The 14,524-nt window shown below is 66.6% G+C and overlaps 2 protein-coding genes across 3 annotated transcripts; one reads left to right on the plus strand and one right to left on the minus strand.

Annotated features, from left to right (window-relative positions):
• Positions 1–399: 399 nt before the first annotated feature.
• LOC115643124 (vitelline membrane outer layer protein 1-like) lies at positions 400–7,048 on the minus strand. Its single transcript, XM_030546941.1, has 4 exons — positions 6,745–7,048; positions 2,386–2,646; positions 1,991–2,079; positions 400–694 (listed from the first exon to the last, which is right to left on the minus strand). The coding sequence occupies exons 1-4, from the start codon at positions 6,976–6,978 to the stop codon at positions 400–402; spliced, it is 879 nt and encodes a 292-aa protein (XP_030402801.1). The 5' UTR covers positions 6,979–7,048.
• Positions 7,049–10,265: 3,217 nt separating this feature from the next.
• Positions 10,266–13,243, plus strand: GLTPD2 (glycolipid transfer protein domain containing 2). 2 transcript variants are annotated; one of them, XM_030546997.1, is made up of 4 exons: positions 10,266–10,389; positions 10,979–11,073; positions 11,257–11,453; positions 12,571–13,243. In XM_030546997.1, the coding sequence occupies exons 1-4, from the start codon at positions 10,308–10,310 to the stop codon at positions 13,094–13,096; spliced, it is 900 nt and encodes a 299-aa protein (XP_030402857.1). In that variant the 5' UTR covers positions 10,266–10,307; the 3' UTR covers positions 13,097–13,243. The 2 variants fall into 2 exon arrangements, with proteins under 2 accessions (XP_030402857.1, XP_030402858.1); XM_030546998.1 differs by having other exon boundaries at positions 10,982–11,073.
• The last annotated feature ends 1,281 nt before the right edge of the window (positions 13,244–14,524 follow it).

Below are 14,524 nucleotides of genomic sequence, written 5' to 3' on the forward strand. Positions count from 1 at the left end.
CTCCCCACCCCGCACGGAGCTGTGCTTGGGCCCAGGATGCCAGCAGGAGCAGTGGGGGGGACTACGGTGCCCCCCCAAAGGATGGGCTGAGAGGCAGCCTGATGTGGGGGTCCCCCCACACTGGGGCATTGACAGCAGAGGGTCTAGGGGGGCTGAGCGGGTTCCCCTGCCTGGCTCCCCCTCTACTAACCCTGAATCCTTCCCCCCCCATGACACAGGAACCCCAATGAACCCCGAATCCCCCCAGAACCTGCCCCCACTCCTCCAGGGTGCACTAGGCCTGTCCCCCCAGACCCCCCGGCCAGGCTCCCCCCACAATCCCAGCCCCCAATAAAGACACGAGGCGGCTGGGAAGAGGCCCTGGGCCAGATTTAATGGGCAGGCGCCCCCGGGGGGGCCCTAGGGCAGGCAGCAGAAGAAACGGAAGTCGTTGAGGGCCGTGTTGGCCCCCCGTTGGCCCCCCGGCTCCTCCACCCGGGTCTGGAGGCCACAGACGGAGCCAGAGAGGCAGGGGTGGCTCCAGGGCCCCTCCCGGTCCCCGGCGTCGCCGGCCAGCAGCTCCCCGTCGGAGCAGGCCACGCGCAGGCTGGTGGCGGCCACGTCGTCCCTGGCGTCCTGCCGCGGCTGCACCCCCAGCGAGAAGGCGCGAAGGTAGCCCCGGGGGCAGTACCGGGCCCTCTGCCACCAGCCCCACCTGAGCCGGGGGAGGAAGGGGGGTTAGATGTGCCTGTCTGTCCGTCCGTCCCTCCACCTATCCGTCCACCCACCTGTCTGCCCACCCCCCTGTCCATCCCTCCACCCACCCATCTACCCACCTATCCACCCGTCCGTCCATGTATCCACCCATCCTTCCACCTGTCCACCCATCCATCTGTCCCTCCTCCCGTCCGTCCATCCCTCCAGCCATCTACCCACCCATCCATCCCTCCATCCGTCCCTCCACCCACCCATCTACCGACCCATCCACCGACCCATCCACCGATCCGTCCCTCCACCTGTCCACCCGTCCGTCCATCTATCCACCCATCCTTCCACCTGTCCACCCATCCATCTGTCCCTCCTCCTGTCCGTCCATCCCTCCACTCATCCACCCATCTACCCACCCATCCATGTATCCACTCACCCACCCATCCACCCATCTGTTCATCTCTGTCCATTTGTCTCTCCACCCACCCATCCACCTGTCCATCCATTCATCCACCCACCTGTCCGTCCGTCCCTCCACCCACCCACCAGTCTGTCTTTCCGTTCCTCCACCCATCCGTCCATCCGCCTCTCCACCCACCCACCCGTCCACCCATCCTTCCACCCATTCACTCACCTACCTACCCACCCACCCACCTACCCACTTGTCCATCTGTCCTTCCACCCATCCATCCCTCCACCCCTCTCTCCATCCACCCACCCACACACCCATCCATCCCTCCACTCATCCGCCCATCTATCCACCCACCTACTGACCCATCCACCCACTTGCCCACCTGTCTGTCCATCCCGCCCTCCACCCAACCGTCCGTCCATCTACCCACCCACCTACCCACCTCTCCATCGTCCATCCACCCACCCATCCATCCATCTGTTCACCCACCCACCCACCTGTCCCTCCCCCATCCACCCACCCCTTCCTCCCCCATGTCCATCCCCACACCCCATCTGTCTATACATCCCTCCCCCATCCACCCACCCCTTCCTCCCCCCATGTCTGTACCCACACCCCCATCTGTCTATACATCCCTCCCCCATCCACCTATCCCTTCCTCACCCCCACATCCGTCCCCACATCCCGATCTGTCCATACATCCCTCCCCCATCCACCTATCCCTTCCTCACCCCACATCCATCCCCACATCCCGATCTGTCTATGCATCCCTCCCTCTCCAGGTGGAGGAGTCCTTGGGTGGGGGCTCAGAAGGGGTCTAGCCCTTGGGGGCTGACACAGGGTGGGGTGGGCCCATGGCTGCCGTGAGGGACCCAGGCGTCCAGTACTCACGCTCCCACGCTGGACTGGATGGTGGTGCCGTCGGAACAGTGCAGACGGATCCCGTTCAGCCCCGTGTTGTCCTCCCCTGGCGCGTTGCCCTGGGAGCGGGGGGCAGAGACAGGGTGAGGTGGGGGGTGAGAGTCAGAGAGGGGCAGGGAGAGGGGGTTGGTGGATGGGAGGAGGAAAAGGGGGTGGGAGATAAGGGGGCTATTGGGGCAGGGAGCTAAGGGGCTGTTGGGGGGCAGGGGATAAGGGGGCTGTTGGGGGGGTGGGGGGAAAAGGGGACTGGTGGGGGGCGGGGAGATAAGGGGGATGTTGGGGGAGGGGGATATGGGGCAGGGGATAAGGGTCAGAGGGGGAGGAATATAAAGGGGGGTGTATAAGTGGGGAGGGGGAGCTACTACCTTCGAATTGAAGCCATTGGCGTAGCTGCCCTCAGGGCACATCTCCACAGGCCCCCACACCCCGCGCGGGGCCCCATTGGGCACCACAATGACCTGGTTGTAGGGCCGGGAGGGGGGCGCCTTGGCCTGGCCCCCCAGCATGGCCCCCGGGGCCAGCAGCAGGCAGAGCAGGGCACCGAGCTGCATCACGGCTGCGTCCGGACTTGGGGGCTGGGACTGGGCCCCGTGGGGGAGTTTGTATCCTGGCTTGTCCCTGGGCCCCTGCCAATGCACACAGGGCCTTATCTTCTGGGGCGGGGTCACCGTGCCCCAGGCCGGCCCGGCCCCCCCACCCCCTTTGCACTCCGGACCCGGCGTCCCCAGCTCTGCCGGTGCCCCTCACTCCCGACCCGCAGCCCCCTGCCTCAGTGGTTCTAGACAAGCCTGTAGCTCTGATCGGGGACGGGATCTGATATGGGCTGCACTGGCCGTTGTCACAGTCCTGGGGGGTGAGATGGGGCGATTGCCGGTTCAGGGACGGGGGTTAAACCCATGTGAATCAGGTGCCCAGAGACGAGCCTCGAGTGGCTAACGGATATGAACAGCTGGGATCTCCGCTCAAGGGGGGCTGAGGTGTGGGAGGGGGAAGTGGGGAGGGGGAGGTGGCGGGGGAGGTGAATAAGGGTGGGGCGTCCATAGGGAGGGAGGAGGGTGAATTGCCTTGGGGGTGTTGAAGGGCCGAGGGGCCTGGGGTAGGGATTTGTGGTGCACAGTGTGGGGGGAGAAATGTGAGGGGAGAGGGGCCTGGAGGGTGACACACAGCAACAGAGGTGCGGGGGGAGACAGAGACATTTCGGCCTCCTTATCTATGTTGATTCAGCTTTGCTCGTTTCCTGATAACGAGGTGCTCTGGCCCCAGCCACCAACCACTTCCCTCCCGCCCCCCGCGCCTACCCCTACCAGCTCCCCCCGTCCCCGCCGAGCAGACAGCAAACCCCGGCCAGGAGGAAACCACAGAGATGCAGCCAGGTGGTAACTGGTGCATTAGCGCTGCTAAGACACAGCTGCCCCCCCCCCACCAGCGGCCCCTCCCGGATCAGCAGCTCCCCCCACACACACCGGGCCGGGAACACTCGGCCGGCTGGAAACAGGCGGGAGCAGCCGCTATTCCAAACAGCAGCCGCTCGTCCCGCCGACGGGGCTTCAGGGCCGTCCCCCCATTTAATGGTGCACATGGCACCCCGCTGGCAGGGCAGCCCGTGAGGCCCACGGTGCCATGTCCATCCCCTTCCTGGGCGAGAGGCACCGGCCAAGCACGAGCGACTGGGCTGTAGCCTGGGTGAAATCCTCTGGCTGGGGGACCCCATGAGCTGCCCCCATCACACGCCAAAGGGTGAATCGCAGGCGAGGAAGCTGGTGATCGGGTTAGCCTCGGCGCCGACCCTTCTCCAGTGAGCCGGGGGGGGGACACGGCAGTACTGGGCTCAGCCACTGGCAAAGGGCCACCGGGTGTGTGGGTGCAGGGAGGGGATATTCGGGGTCCAGATCTCTCTGGGGGCTTAAGTGTTGTGGAGAGGACAAAGGCAGCTTTCCACTCCTGCTCCCCTCCAGATCAGCCCCATGGGCCTGCCAGCCTGGTATCCTCCCCTCCCCCAGATCAGACCCCCAGCCCCAGCCCCCTCGGTCTTCCCCTCCCCAGATCAGACCCAGACAGCAGTGGGCTGGGGGAGTTGTGGTCCTGGGGGCGGGGGTTACACACTCCCAGGCTGTTGGGGGGAAGGGGGGAATTGGTCTCTCTGATCACACCTGGGTCTTATCATGCAAGCGTGATGGGTGCCAGGCAGTTTGGGGGGGGTGTGTCTGAGCATGTGAGGGTCCGTGTGATGGGTGGCTCTGTGTGTGTGAATCTGCTTGCACGAGTGTGTTTGCACATGTTAATCTCCTTGCACGAGTGTGCATGTTTGCACGTGTGTGTGTGAAGGGACTTTGTCTCTTTTACATGCTGACAACCTTGCTGACCCTGTCACCCCCAATGCAGCTGCAGGCAATTGAACGGTGGGGTGTAGCCGTCTGAGTGTGCGTCCGTGCCGTCCTACCCAGCTGTGATCTGCCTGTCAGCAGCCTGGCCTCATCCTGACACACCCAAGGTGAGGCGCAGGATGCCTGGGTCCTGTTCCCAGCTGACCCCGTGCCACTTCCAGCAGCTTGCCATGCCTCAGTTTCCCCTTCCCGGAGCCTCACCCAGGACTGCATGGCCCAGAGGTGACGGATGCAGCAGAAGCCCCCGGAAGGAGGTGAGTCTGCGTGTGAAATGGGTCCACCCTGCTGCCGCCTCTGACGTCATCCCCCAACCCCGTCCCCGGGGGGGTCAGGAAATGGGTCCCGTCCCATAGCGCCATCACAGAGACAGAATCACCTGGGGACCGTGGCGCCATGGAGCCTCCAATGGGGCCTTTTCTCCTCGTTCTCCACTTCACGGGTGAGTCCGCTGCAGGGGGGGGCATGCAGCCCGGGGGGTGGGGAGCCCCAATCCGGGGAATCGGGGTTTGGGTAGGAGACACCCCAGGGATGGAGAGCACTTGAATGGGAGAAATGGAGTTGGCCTCCCCCAACAGGGAAATGGTGAGCCATAGATGGATGGGTGCATTATGGGGATGGATGGATGGGGGGGATGCATGGCGATGGCCGGACGGAAAGACGGATGGATGGGGAGACATAGGTCTGGATAGATGGATGGATGGACAGATGGATGGGGTACATAGGGACAGATGGACGGACAGCTAGAGGGGATACAGGGCTGGATGGCTGGATGGACGGACAGAGGTACATAGGGACAGATGGATGGATGGGGGAACATAGGACTGGATGGATGGATGGACGGATGAGGGTACATTGGGATGGACAGATGGACGGAAGGATGGGGGGACATAGGGCTGGATGGATGCATGGACGGACAGATGGTCGGATGGCTAGAGGGGACACAGGGATGGATGGACAGATGAATGGATGGACGGGTGGATGGGGGTACATAGGCTGGACGGCTGGACGGCTGGGGGGACACAGGGACAGATGGACGGATGAATGGATGGACGGGTGGAAGGGGGCACATAGGGCTGGATGGATGGACAGATGGATGGGGTACATAGGGCTGGCTGGCTGGATGGATGGATGGATGGATGGATGGACAGACTGACAGATGGCTAGAGGGGACACAGAGCCAGATGGATGGATGCATGGACGGACGGGGGTACATAGGGACAGACGGACGGATGAGGGGACACAGGGCTGGATGGACAGACAGACGGGGGTACATAGGGATGGATGAATGGATGGACGGGTGGACGGGGGTACATAGGGCTGGATGGATGGATGGATGGACAGACGGATGGATGGATGGACGGGTGGACGGGGTACATAGGGCTGGATGGATGGATGGATGGACAGACGGATGGATGGATGGACGGGTGGACGGGGTACATAGGGCTGGATGGATGGATGGATGGATGGATGGATGGGGGTACATAGGGCTGGATGGATGGATGGACAGATGGACGGATGGCTAGAGGGGACACAGAGATGGATGGATGGATGCATGGACAGATGGGGTACATAGGGACAGACGGACAGATGGGGGGACACAGGGCTGGATGGATGGACAGACGGGGGTACATAGGGATGGATGAATGGATGGACGGGTGGATGGGGGTACCTGGGACTGGATGGACGGACGGCTGGGGGGGGCACAGGGACAGATGCTGGGTAACAGAGGCAATATCTACCCACCTCTGTCTATGATCTGTGGAGGGGCCAGGGCTGTTGGGTCTATGACCCCCAAAATTTCCCACCGCCCCCGTGGTTGGCTGGACTCTAGTGGGGTTTGTGAAGGTGCTGACTCAGCGGATGTAGGTTCCCGGGGAGGCGATGTGGTGGAGGGGGGGTTAGGTGGCCACACAGTGAACTTGCTTAGCAGCCCCGACCAGGCGCCCCGTGGAACGGCACCTCGGTCCCCCACCAGGACTGCGCCGGGGCAGGGCCGCAGCAAACTGCCCAGAAAGCAACACCCGGAGGCCGGATCCCCGGCCACGAGAACTGGGGTCACGGCATTTCCCACAGTCCTGCCGGGGCTGGAATAGAACCCAGGAGTCCTGGCTCCCAGCCCCCCACCCCACCCCGAGCCAGGGAGAGAACCCAGGAGTCCTGGCTCCCAGCCCCCCGCAGCCAGGGAGAGAACCCAGGAGTCCTGGCTCCCAACCCCCACTCGTGTGTGGCTGTGTGCACCGGTGTCGGGGTCTGTGTGAGTGTGAGCTCCACGCCCCCAAGGGCCCAGCCCACCCTCTCCACTCCCCCCGCAGGGGCCCTGGCCGGGCCGCCCCGGCTGACCCAGCCGTCTCCGTCCCACGTGGTGGATGAGAAGATCCCGCGGCTCCACTGCCAGATGTTGGGGAGCGACATCACCACCCACGTCCTGTCCTGGTACCACCAGCCGCCCGGGTGGGGCCCCATCTTCCTGCTGAGCCACCGGGCCGGGGACAGCAAGCCCGCGTACGGGGTCGGCATCTCGGAGCGCTTCATCGCCAGCCTGGAGCACGACACCAACACCTTCAGCCTCACCATCGGCAACGTCAAACCCGCCGACGCCGGCACCTACTTCTGCGCCGTCTGGTACGCCAACCAGTACCTCTTCGGAGAGGGCACCCGCCTCATCCTGGGAGGTGAGCCGCTGAGGATGGGGGGGACCCGGAACCGGCCCGGAGCATGGCTAGAACCCAGCGGGGCATTCTGGAGCGCGTTCTGGAGCGGCTGGCGCCAGGCTGATGCCAGAGCTGGTCCAGAGCCGGCTGGAGCTGCGACCAGAAGACAGAGACAGTGAACCAATCTAGAACCCACCCCAAATCAATCTAGAACACCCCAGAACCCTTCCGGATCAGAGCCGCGGAAATGTTCTGGAGCTGGCACCTGATTAGCGGGGACATTTTGAATGCTGATCTAGAACCCACAGTGGATCAATCTAGAACCCACCATGGCTCAACTTAGGATGTACCCAGAACCCTTCCAGATCACAGCCGCCGAAGTGTTCTGGAGCTGGCACATGATTAGTGGGGACCGTGCTGGGGGGATACGTGAAACTGATCTAGAACCCACCCTGAATCACTCTAGAATGTGTCCAAAATCCTTCCAGATCAAAGCCACAAAAATGTTCTGGTTTCTGGCCCATCAGTTGGGGGCGGTTATTTGGGGCCATGCCTAGGAAAAGAGCCAGGGCTGATCTAGACCCCCACCCCAAATCGCTCTAGATAACACGCTGAGCCATTCTGGGTGGTTCCAGAGGGACCTGCTGGGGCACATCTAGAACCCGCAGGGCAGTGACCTCGATTGTGAGGCGAAGCGTTCTGGGCCAGAGCCCTAGAAACGTGCGGGAAGCCATGCGCGGCCAATCGGCACCGCGTCTGGAACATGCGGAGAACCAGATCCAGAACCTTTCTCTGACCCAGTCGAGGACTGGTCCAGAACCCAACTGGATCCCATCCAGAGCCGGCCCGGGAGACCCATCGACCCAGCTGAAGGCTGACGCCGGGACCACCCCAGAACCCAGTCTAGAACCCCCCACAAAACCAGCCCCTAAATGCCTAGAACAGAGACTGAACCGCTCCAGCACCCACCTAGATGTGATCTAGATCTAGGACCCACCTAGAACCAAGCCCCCTCTCCTCCCAACCTGACCCTCTCCCCTCTCCGGTTCCAGCTGACCCCAGGGAGAAGCGCCGGCCGCAGGTGGCCCTGTTGGGCCCGGCTCCGGCACCCGGCCCGGCCTTCCTGTGCCTGGCCTGGGGGTTCTCCCCGGAGCCGATCCGGGTGCGCTGGCAGGTGGACGGGCGGGAGCCGGGCCCCGGGGAGGCGTCGCCGCCGGCGGAGGGCCAGGATGGGGCCGGGGCCGCCAGCCTGCTCCACCTCCCGCCCCGGGCCTGGCTGGAGGGGGCCCGCGTGACCTGCCGGGTGGAACACGAGACCCAGGCCCAGCAGAGCAGCGGCGAGGTGAAGGGGGCTGGCCGCCGAGGTGAGATCCCCCCCGAATCCCCCAATCTCCCCCCACCCCCCCACGGTAACTCACCCCCGATTTGTCTCTCCCCCCCACGCAGGCTGCTCGGTATCTGCCGGAGACCCCATCCCGCCGCCCGACCCTCTCGGTAACGGGACCACGGAGAGCACCGCCCTCCAGAGCACCGGTACGGGACCCCCAACCCTCCCCCTTTGGGGTCACAGCCACGCCCCCCTAACTGTCCCCTCTCCCCTGCAGGGGCCCCGAGCCTGGGCCGGATCCTGCTGACGGCCTGGCGCTGCTACCTGGGGTTGCTGGCCGCCAGCTGCCTCTACAGCCTGGGGGTCTCCCTCCTCGTGGGGCTGCGGGGTCTGCGGGAACCCAGGCGTCCGGGGCCACCCCCACCCCCACCGGGAGCCCGGCGGAGAGCTGGCCAGGAGCGTCGCTTCAAATGAGATTGCCCAGCCCCCCTTCGCTGTGCCCCGCTGATCCCCCCTGCAGTGACCCCTGCCTGGGGACCGGGAACACCCCCGAACTGGCCCCCCACATCCCCTGCCTGGAACCTCCAGCCCTCACCCCGGCTGTCCCGTGCCGGCTGCAATGGTGACCCCTCAGCCCCTGCTAATCCTGCCCCCCCGTACCTCTGACACCCCCCCCCCCACACACTGAGCTTGGCTATTGGTCAATAAAGCCTTAAAAAAACTCCTGTGAGACGGACTCTGTGCACTGGGGAACTCAGCTCCCCACACTGCCCCCCACAACCCCACTGCTGCCCCACAGCCGCTGAGTCTGTGCAACCAGGGACTCCTGGGTTCTCTCCCCGGCTCTGGGAGGGGAGTGGGGGCTGGTGGGTCAGAGCAGGGGGGCTGGGAGCCAGGACTCCTGGGTTCTCTCCCCGGCTTTGGGAGGGGAGTGGGGGCTGGTGAGTCAGAGCAGGGGGGGCTGGGAGCCCGGACTCCTGGGTTCTCTCCCCAGCTCTGGGAGGGGAGTGGGGGCTGGTGGGTCAGAGCAGGGGGGGCTGGGAGCCAGGACTCCTGGGTTCTCTCCCCGGTTTTGGGAGGGGAGTGGGGGCTGGTTGGTTAGCGCAGGGGGGGGCTGGGAGCCCGGACTCCTGGGTTCTCTCCCCAGCTCTGGGAGGGGAGTGGGGGCTGGTGGGTCAGAGCAGAGGGGGCTGGGAGCCAGGACTCCTGGGTTCTCTCCCCAGCTCTGGGAGGGGAGTGGGGGCTGGTGGTGAGAGCAGGGGGGGCTGGGAGCCAGGACTCCTGGGTTCTCTCCCCGGCTCCGGGAGGGGAGTGGGGGCTGGTGGGTTAGAGCAGGGGGGGCTGGGAGCCAGGACTCCTGGGTTCTCTCCCCGGCTCCGGGAGGGGAGTGGGGGCTGGTGGGTTAGAGCGGGGGGGGGGCTGGGAGCCAGGACTCCTGGGTTCCCTCCCCGGCTCTGGGAGGGGAGTGGGGGCTGGTGGGTCAGAGCAGGGGGGGCTGGGAGCCAGGACTCCTGGGTTCTCTCCCCGGCTCTGGGAGGGGAGTGGGGGCTGGTGGGTCAGAGCAGGGGGGGCTGGGAGCCCCCAAACTCCAGCCTTCTTCTGCCCTCAGTTTCCCCCAATTCCACTCTGTGGGGCAAAGTCCCTTCCGCTGTTAATTTTTAACCTGACCATCTCCCCGCCCCCCCATCTGACCTCCAGTCACCCTGAGTTTGAGCCATGGGGTGGGGGGGAGCAGCCACCCGCCCCCAGCGCAGTGTCTGCCCGGGAACTGGACATGGGGCATTTCCCTTCGGGGGCGGATGTGTTGGGGGGCTCTCTGGGGTGGGGGGATGGGAGCCCCGCCCCGATAACAGGCCCTTATCTGCAGTGAGCAGCTGGGCCGGGCGGGGGCAGGGGGCAAGGCTGTGGGGCCGGGGTGTGTGGGGATGGGCCCCCGGCGGCTGCCGCGTGTCCTGCTCCCTGCGGTGGCCTTTCTCGGCCTCCTCTTCCTCTCCGGCCTCCGGCTCCGTGAGTGACCCCCCCCCGCATCTCCCCACCGGCTGCCGGCCCCACGAGTGACCCCCCCTGGCCAACATGCACAGCCTCAGCCCCCCCATCGTGCCCCACAAACCCCCTCTGGCCCCATGGGACTCCCCACAGCTCCCTCACGCTCCCCCACTGGGTGACACCCTCCCCCCACAGCGACCCCCGCCTAGCACCCACGCCAGCCCCACAGACCTGCTCCCCCACTGCCACTCCCCCACCGGGCCCCCCAGTTCCCCCCCCCCGCTGCATGCCGGGCTCTGTATGAACAGGGGGTGAGGGGCGGATTGTGTCGGTCTGTGGGACAGCTCTGGCCTGCATGGGCTGTTGCATGTACCAGGCATGTTCTTAGCATGTCACCTGCGTGTAGCCTGCCCCTGTGCCTAGACTACTGGCCGGACGCTTGTCTGTTGTTAGTGTGAGCAAAGCCGGAGGCCTGCAGGGACGGTGCAAGTACCTCCCCGTACGCGTCATGCATGTCGTTAGCGTGTGCAAACCGGGGAGACCATTGGGAATGGGGGGGGCTGTCTGTCCTTGAGGCTGAGCTCTCTCCTTCCCCCACCCCCCGGAACAGCAGAGGTGCAGCTCTCGGCCTGCGTTCGGGGCGGGTGGCCCTGCGGCTGGCTTGGGGGCAGAGGGGCGACGGCCCCCCCTGAACAGGATGGGAAGGTGAGACACCCCCCTTGTGCTACCCTCCAAACCCTGCCCCAAATCTCGCCCCCCTCCCAGCCCTGACTCCTGCCCCCATCCCTACCCCAAAACGTCCCCACCCCCCGTTCCACCTGCCCCACATCCTGATCCTGACCCCCCCGCCGCCCCACAGAGAACCTGTCTGCTGTGTCCCCTCTGCAGCCGCCTCATCTCTCCCCGACAAGCGGCTCCCGCCTGCCCCTTCCCAGGCACGGGACCCCCCCTCCGCCCCGGGCCCCCCGCTGCCCGGGCCAAGGCTTCCAGATCAGCAACCTCCTGGCAGCCTTCAGGGCCTGTGTGACTCCGGAGGGAGAAATCCTGCTGCAGGAGTATCTGGCCGGCTGGAAAGAACTGATCAAGTGAGTCCACCCCGGTGTCACTGGCCGCCCCACCCCAGAGCTGGGCGCATCTCAGCGCCGGGTGAGGGGTCCCTGTTTAACTGGTCGCCCCACCCCAGAGGTGGGCGCATCTCAGCGCCGAGTGAGGGGTCCCTGTTTAACTGGTCGCCCCACCCCAGAGGTGGCTGCATCTCAGCACCGGGCAAGGGGTCCCTGGGTAACCGGCCGCCCCGCCCCAGAGGTGGCTGCATCTCAGCGCCGGGTGAGGGGTCCCTGTTTAACTGGCCGCCCCACCCCAGAGCTGGGCGCATCTCAGCGCCAGGCGAGGGGTCTCTGTTTAACTGGTCGCCCCGCCCCAGAGGTGGGCGCATCTCAGCGCCGGGCGAGGGGTCCCTGGGTAACCGGCCGCCCTGCCCCAGAGGTGGGCGCATCTCAGCACCAGGCAAGGGGTCCCTGGGTAACCACCCGCCCCGCCCCAGAGGTGGGCGCATCTCAGCGCCAGGTGAGGGGTCCCTGTTTAACTGGTCGCCCCGCCGCAGAGGTGGGCGCATCTCAGCGCTGGGCGAGGGGTCCCTGGGTAACCGGCCGCCCCACCCCAGAGGTGGCTGCATCTCAGCGCCGGGTGAGGGGTCCCTGGGTAACCGGCCGCCCTGCCCCAGAGGTGGGCGCATCTCAGCACCAGGCAAGGGGTCCCTGGGTAACCACCCGCCCCGCCCCAGAGGTGGGTGCATCTCAGCGCCGGGTGAGGGGTCCCTGTTTAACTGGTCGCCCCACCCCAGAGGTGGCTGCATCTCAGCACCGGGCAAGGGGTCCCTGGGTAACCGGCCGCCCCACCCCAGAGGTGGCTGCATCTCAGCGCCGGGTGAGGGGTCCCTGGGTAACCAGCTGCCCCAGCCCAGAGGTGGGCGCATCTCAGCGCCGGGCGAGGGGTCCCTGGGTAACCGTCCGCCCCGCCCCAGAAGTGGGCGCATCTCAGCACCGGGCAAGGGGTCCCTGGGTAACCAGCCGCCCCACCCCAGAGGTGGCTGCATCTCAGCGCCAGGTGAGGGGTCCCTGTTTAACTGGTCATCCCACCCCAGAGGTGGCTGCATCTCGACGCTGGGTGAGGGCTCAGCTGTCCCCTCTCTCTCCCCCCTAGACTGATAGACACTCTCGGGGCCGCGTTCGGGCTCCTGGCCCGGGAGACGCAGACGAAGATGGAGATCCTGGAGGGGCACCGCTCGGGGCCGCACGCCCCTCACTACCGCACCCTGCAGGCCATGGTGGCCTTCGAGCTGCGGCGGGGCCGGGTGGGGCTCCGGGTGCTGCCCCCGGACCAGCCCCCCTCGGGGAGCCGGACCCTGCTGCGCCTCCACCGGGCCCTCAAGTGGCTGGAGCTGTTCCTGGGGAAGCTGGGCCGCAGTGGGGCAGAGGACGACCCCTCCCAGCTGTGCGCCGAGGCCTACCAGGCGGCCCTGGCCCAGTACCACAGCTGGTGGGTGCAGCAGGCAGCCGGGCTGGCTTTCCTGGCCCTGCCCTCGCGCCGGGAGCTGTACGGGCTCGTCTGCGCCGAGGGGGAGCGGGAGGCCCAGGCCGTGCTGCTGGAGGCTGTCGGCACCATCGCCGGGGTGTATAACGTCACCCAGCAGCTGTACGCCGCCTGCGGCCTGTTGGAGCTGCCCTGAGCGGCCGCCGGGGGGCGACGGAGAGGACAAGTTGGAGGGCACCGGGGGCGCCGGGTCTGTTCAGCCTTAGGACGGGGACTGGCTGGCTCAGGGGGGCAGGGAATGGGGCAGGGGCCTGTCCCCTCTAGGGGGCACCGGCTCCCACCCGGCCCCAGGGCAGGGACTGGCTGGCTCAGGGGGGCAGGGAATGGGGCAGGGGCCTGTCTCCTTTGGGGGGCACTGGCTCCCCCCGGCCCCAGGGCAGGGACTGGCTGGCTCGGGGGGGCAGGGAATGGGGCAGGGGCCTGTCCCCTCTGGGGGGCGCCGGCTCCCACCCGGCCCCAGGGCAGGGACTGGCTGGCTGAGGGGGGCAGGGAATGGGGCAGGGGCCTGTCCCCTCTTGGGGGCGCCGGCTCCCACCCGGCCCCAGGGCAGGGACTGGCTGGCTCAGGGGGGTGGGGAATGGGGCAGGGGCCTGTCCCCTCTTGGGGGCGCCGGCTCCCACCCGGCCCCAGGGCAGGGACTGGCTGGCTCAGGGGGCAGGGAATGGGGCAGGGGCCTGTCCCCTCTGGGGGGCGCCGGCTCCCCCCAGCCCCAGGGCGGGGACTGGCTGGCTCGGGGGGCAGGGAATGGGGCAGGGCGTTGGGCACGGTTGTGAACCAGCGGCTCCAGAAACGGGGCCAAGTAAAGAGACGCCCCGAGCTCGACGTGGTCGCCGGAGTCTTTTGTCGCGAGACGCGTTTCGCCGCCTGGCCAGGCTGGTCTCTGAGCCTCCTCGGGGGGAGGATCCCACAGGGGTCGCTCCCCACCCCCAACGGAAATGTGGGGCAGCCCCTCCAGGCCAGTGCCTGACCCCTGCCGGGGATGCACGGGGTGGGTCTCAGTGCAGCCATGTGACCCCTGTGGGCAGCTCCTCCCTGGGGGGTGCAATGTGGACAGGGCAGGGCTGGGGAGGGACCGTGGGTCAGGGCTGGGGGGGACACAGGGTGGGGCTGGAGGAGGGGCCGTGGGGCAGAGCTGGGGGGGAAACACAGGGCAGGGCTGGGGACTGACCGTGGGGCAGAGCTGGGGGGGACACAGGGTGGGGCTGGAGGAGGGGCCGTGGGGCAGAGCTGGGGGGGACACACAGGGCAGGGCTGGGGACTGACCGTGGGTCAGGGCTGGGGGGGACACAGGGCGGGGGTGGAGGAGGGGTCGTGGGGCAGAGCTGGGGGGGACAGACAGGGCAGGGGTGGGGGGACACAGTGTGCTGGGGGAGGGGCCGTGGGGCAGGGCTGGGGGGGACACAGGGTGGAGGGGGCCAGGGAAGCAGGTGGTGACGTCATATGTGATGTGATGACGTCACGCCCAGCCCTGCTGACATCATAGCCCCAGCCAGTGACATCACGGCCACGCCAGGCACAAGGGGTGATGTCACCCTGCTCCCTGGTGACGCCCCTGTGACATCAC

This window comes from Gopherus evgoodei, unplaced genomic scaffold, assembly GCF_007399415.2.
Source record: "Gopherus evgoodei ecotype Sinaloan lineage unplaced genomic scaffold, rGopEvg1_v1.p scaffold_51_arrow_ctg1, whole genome shotgun sequence".
NCBI classification, from domain to species: Eukaryota; Metazoa; Chordata; order Testudines; family Testudinidae; genus Gopherus; species Gopherus evgoodei.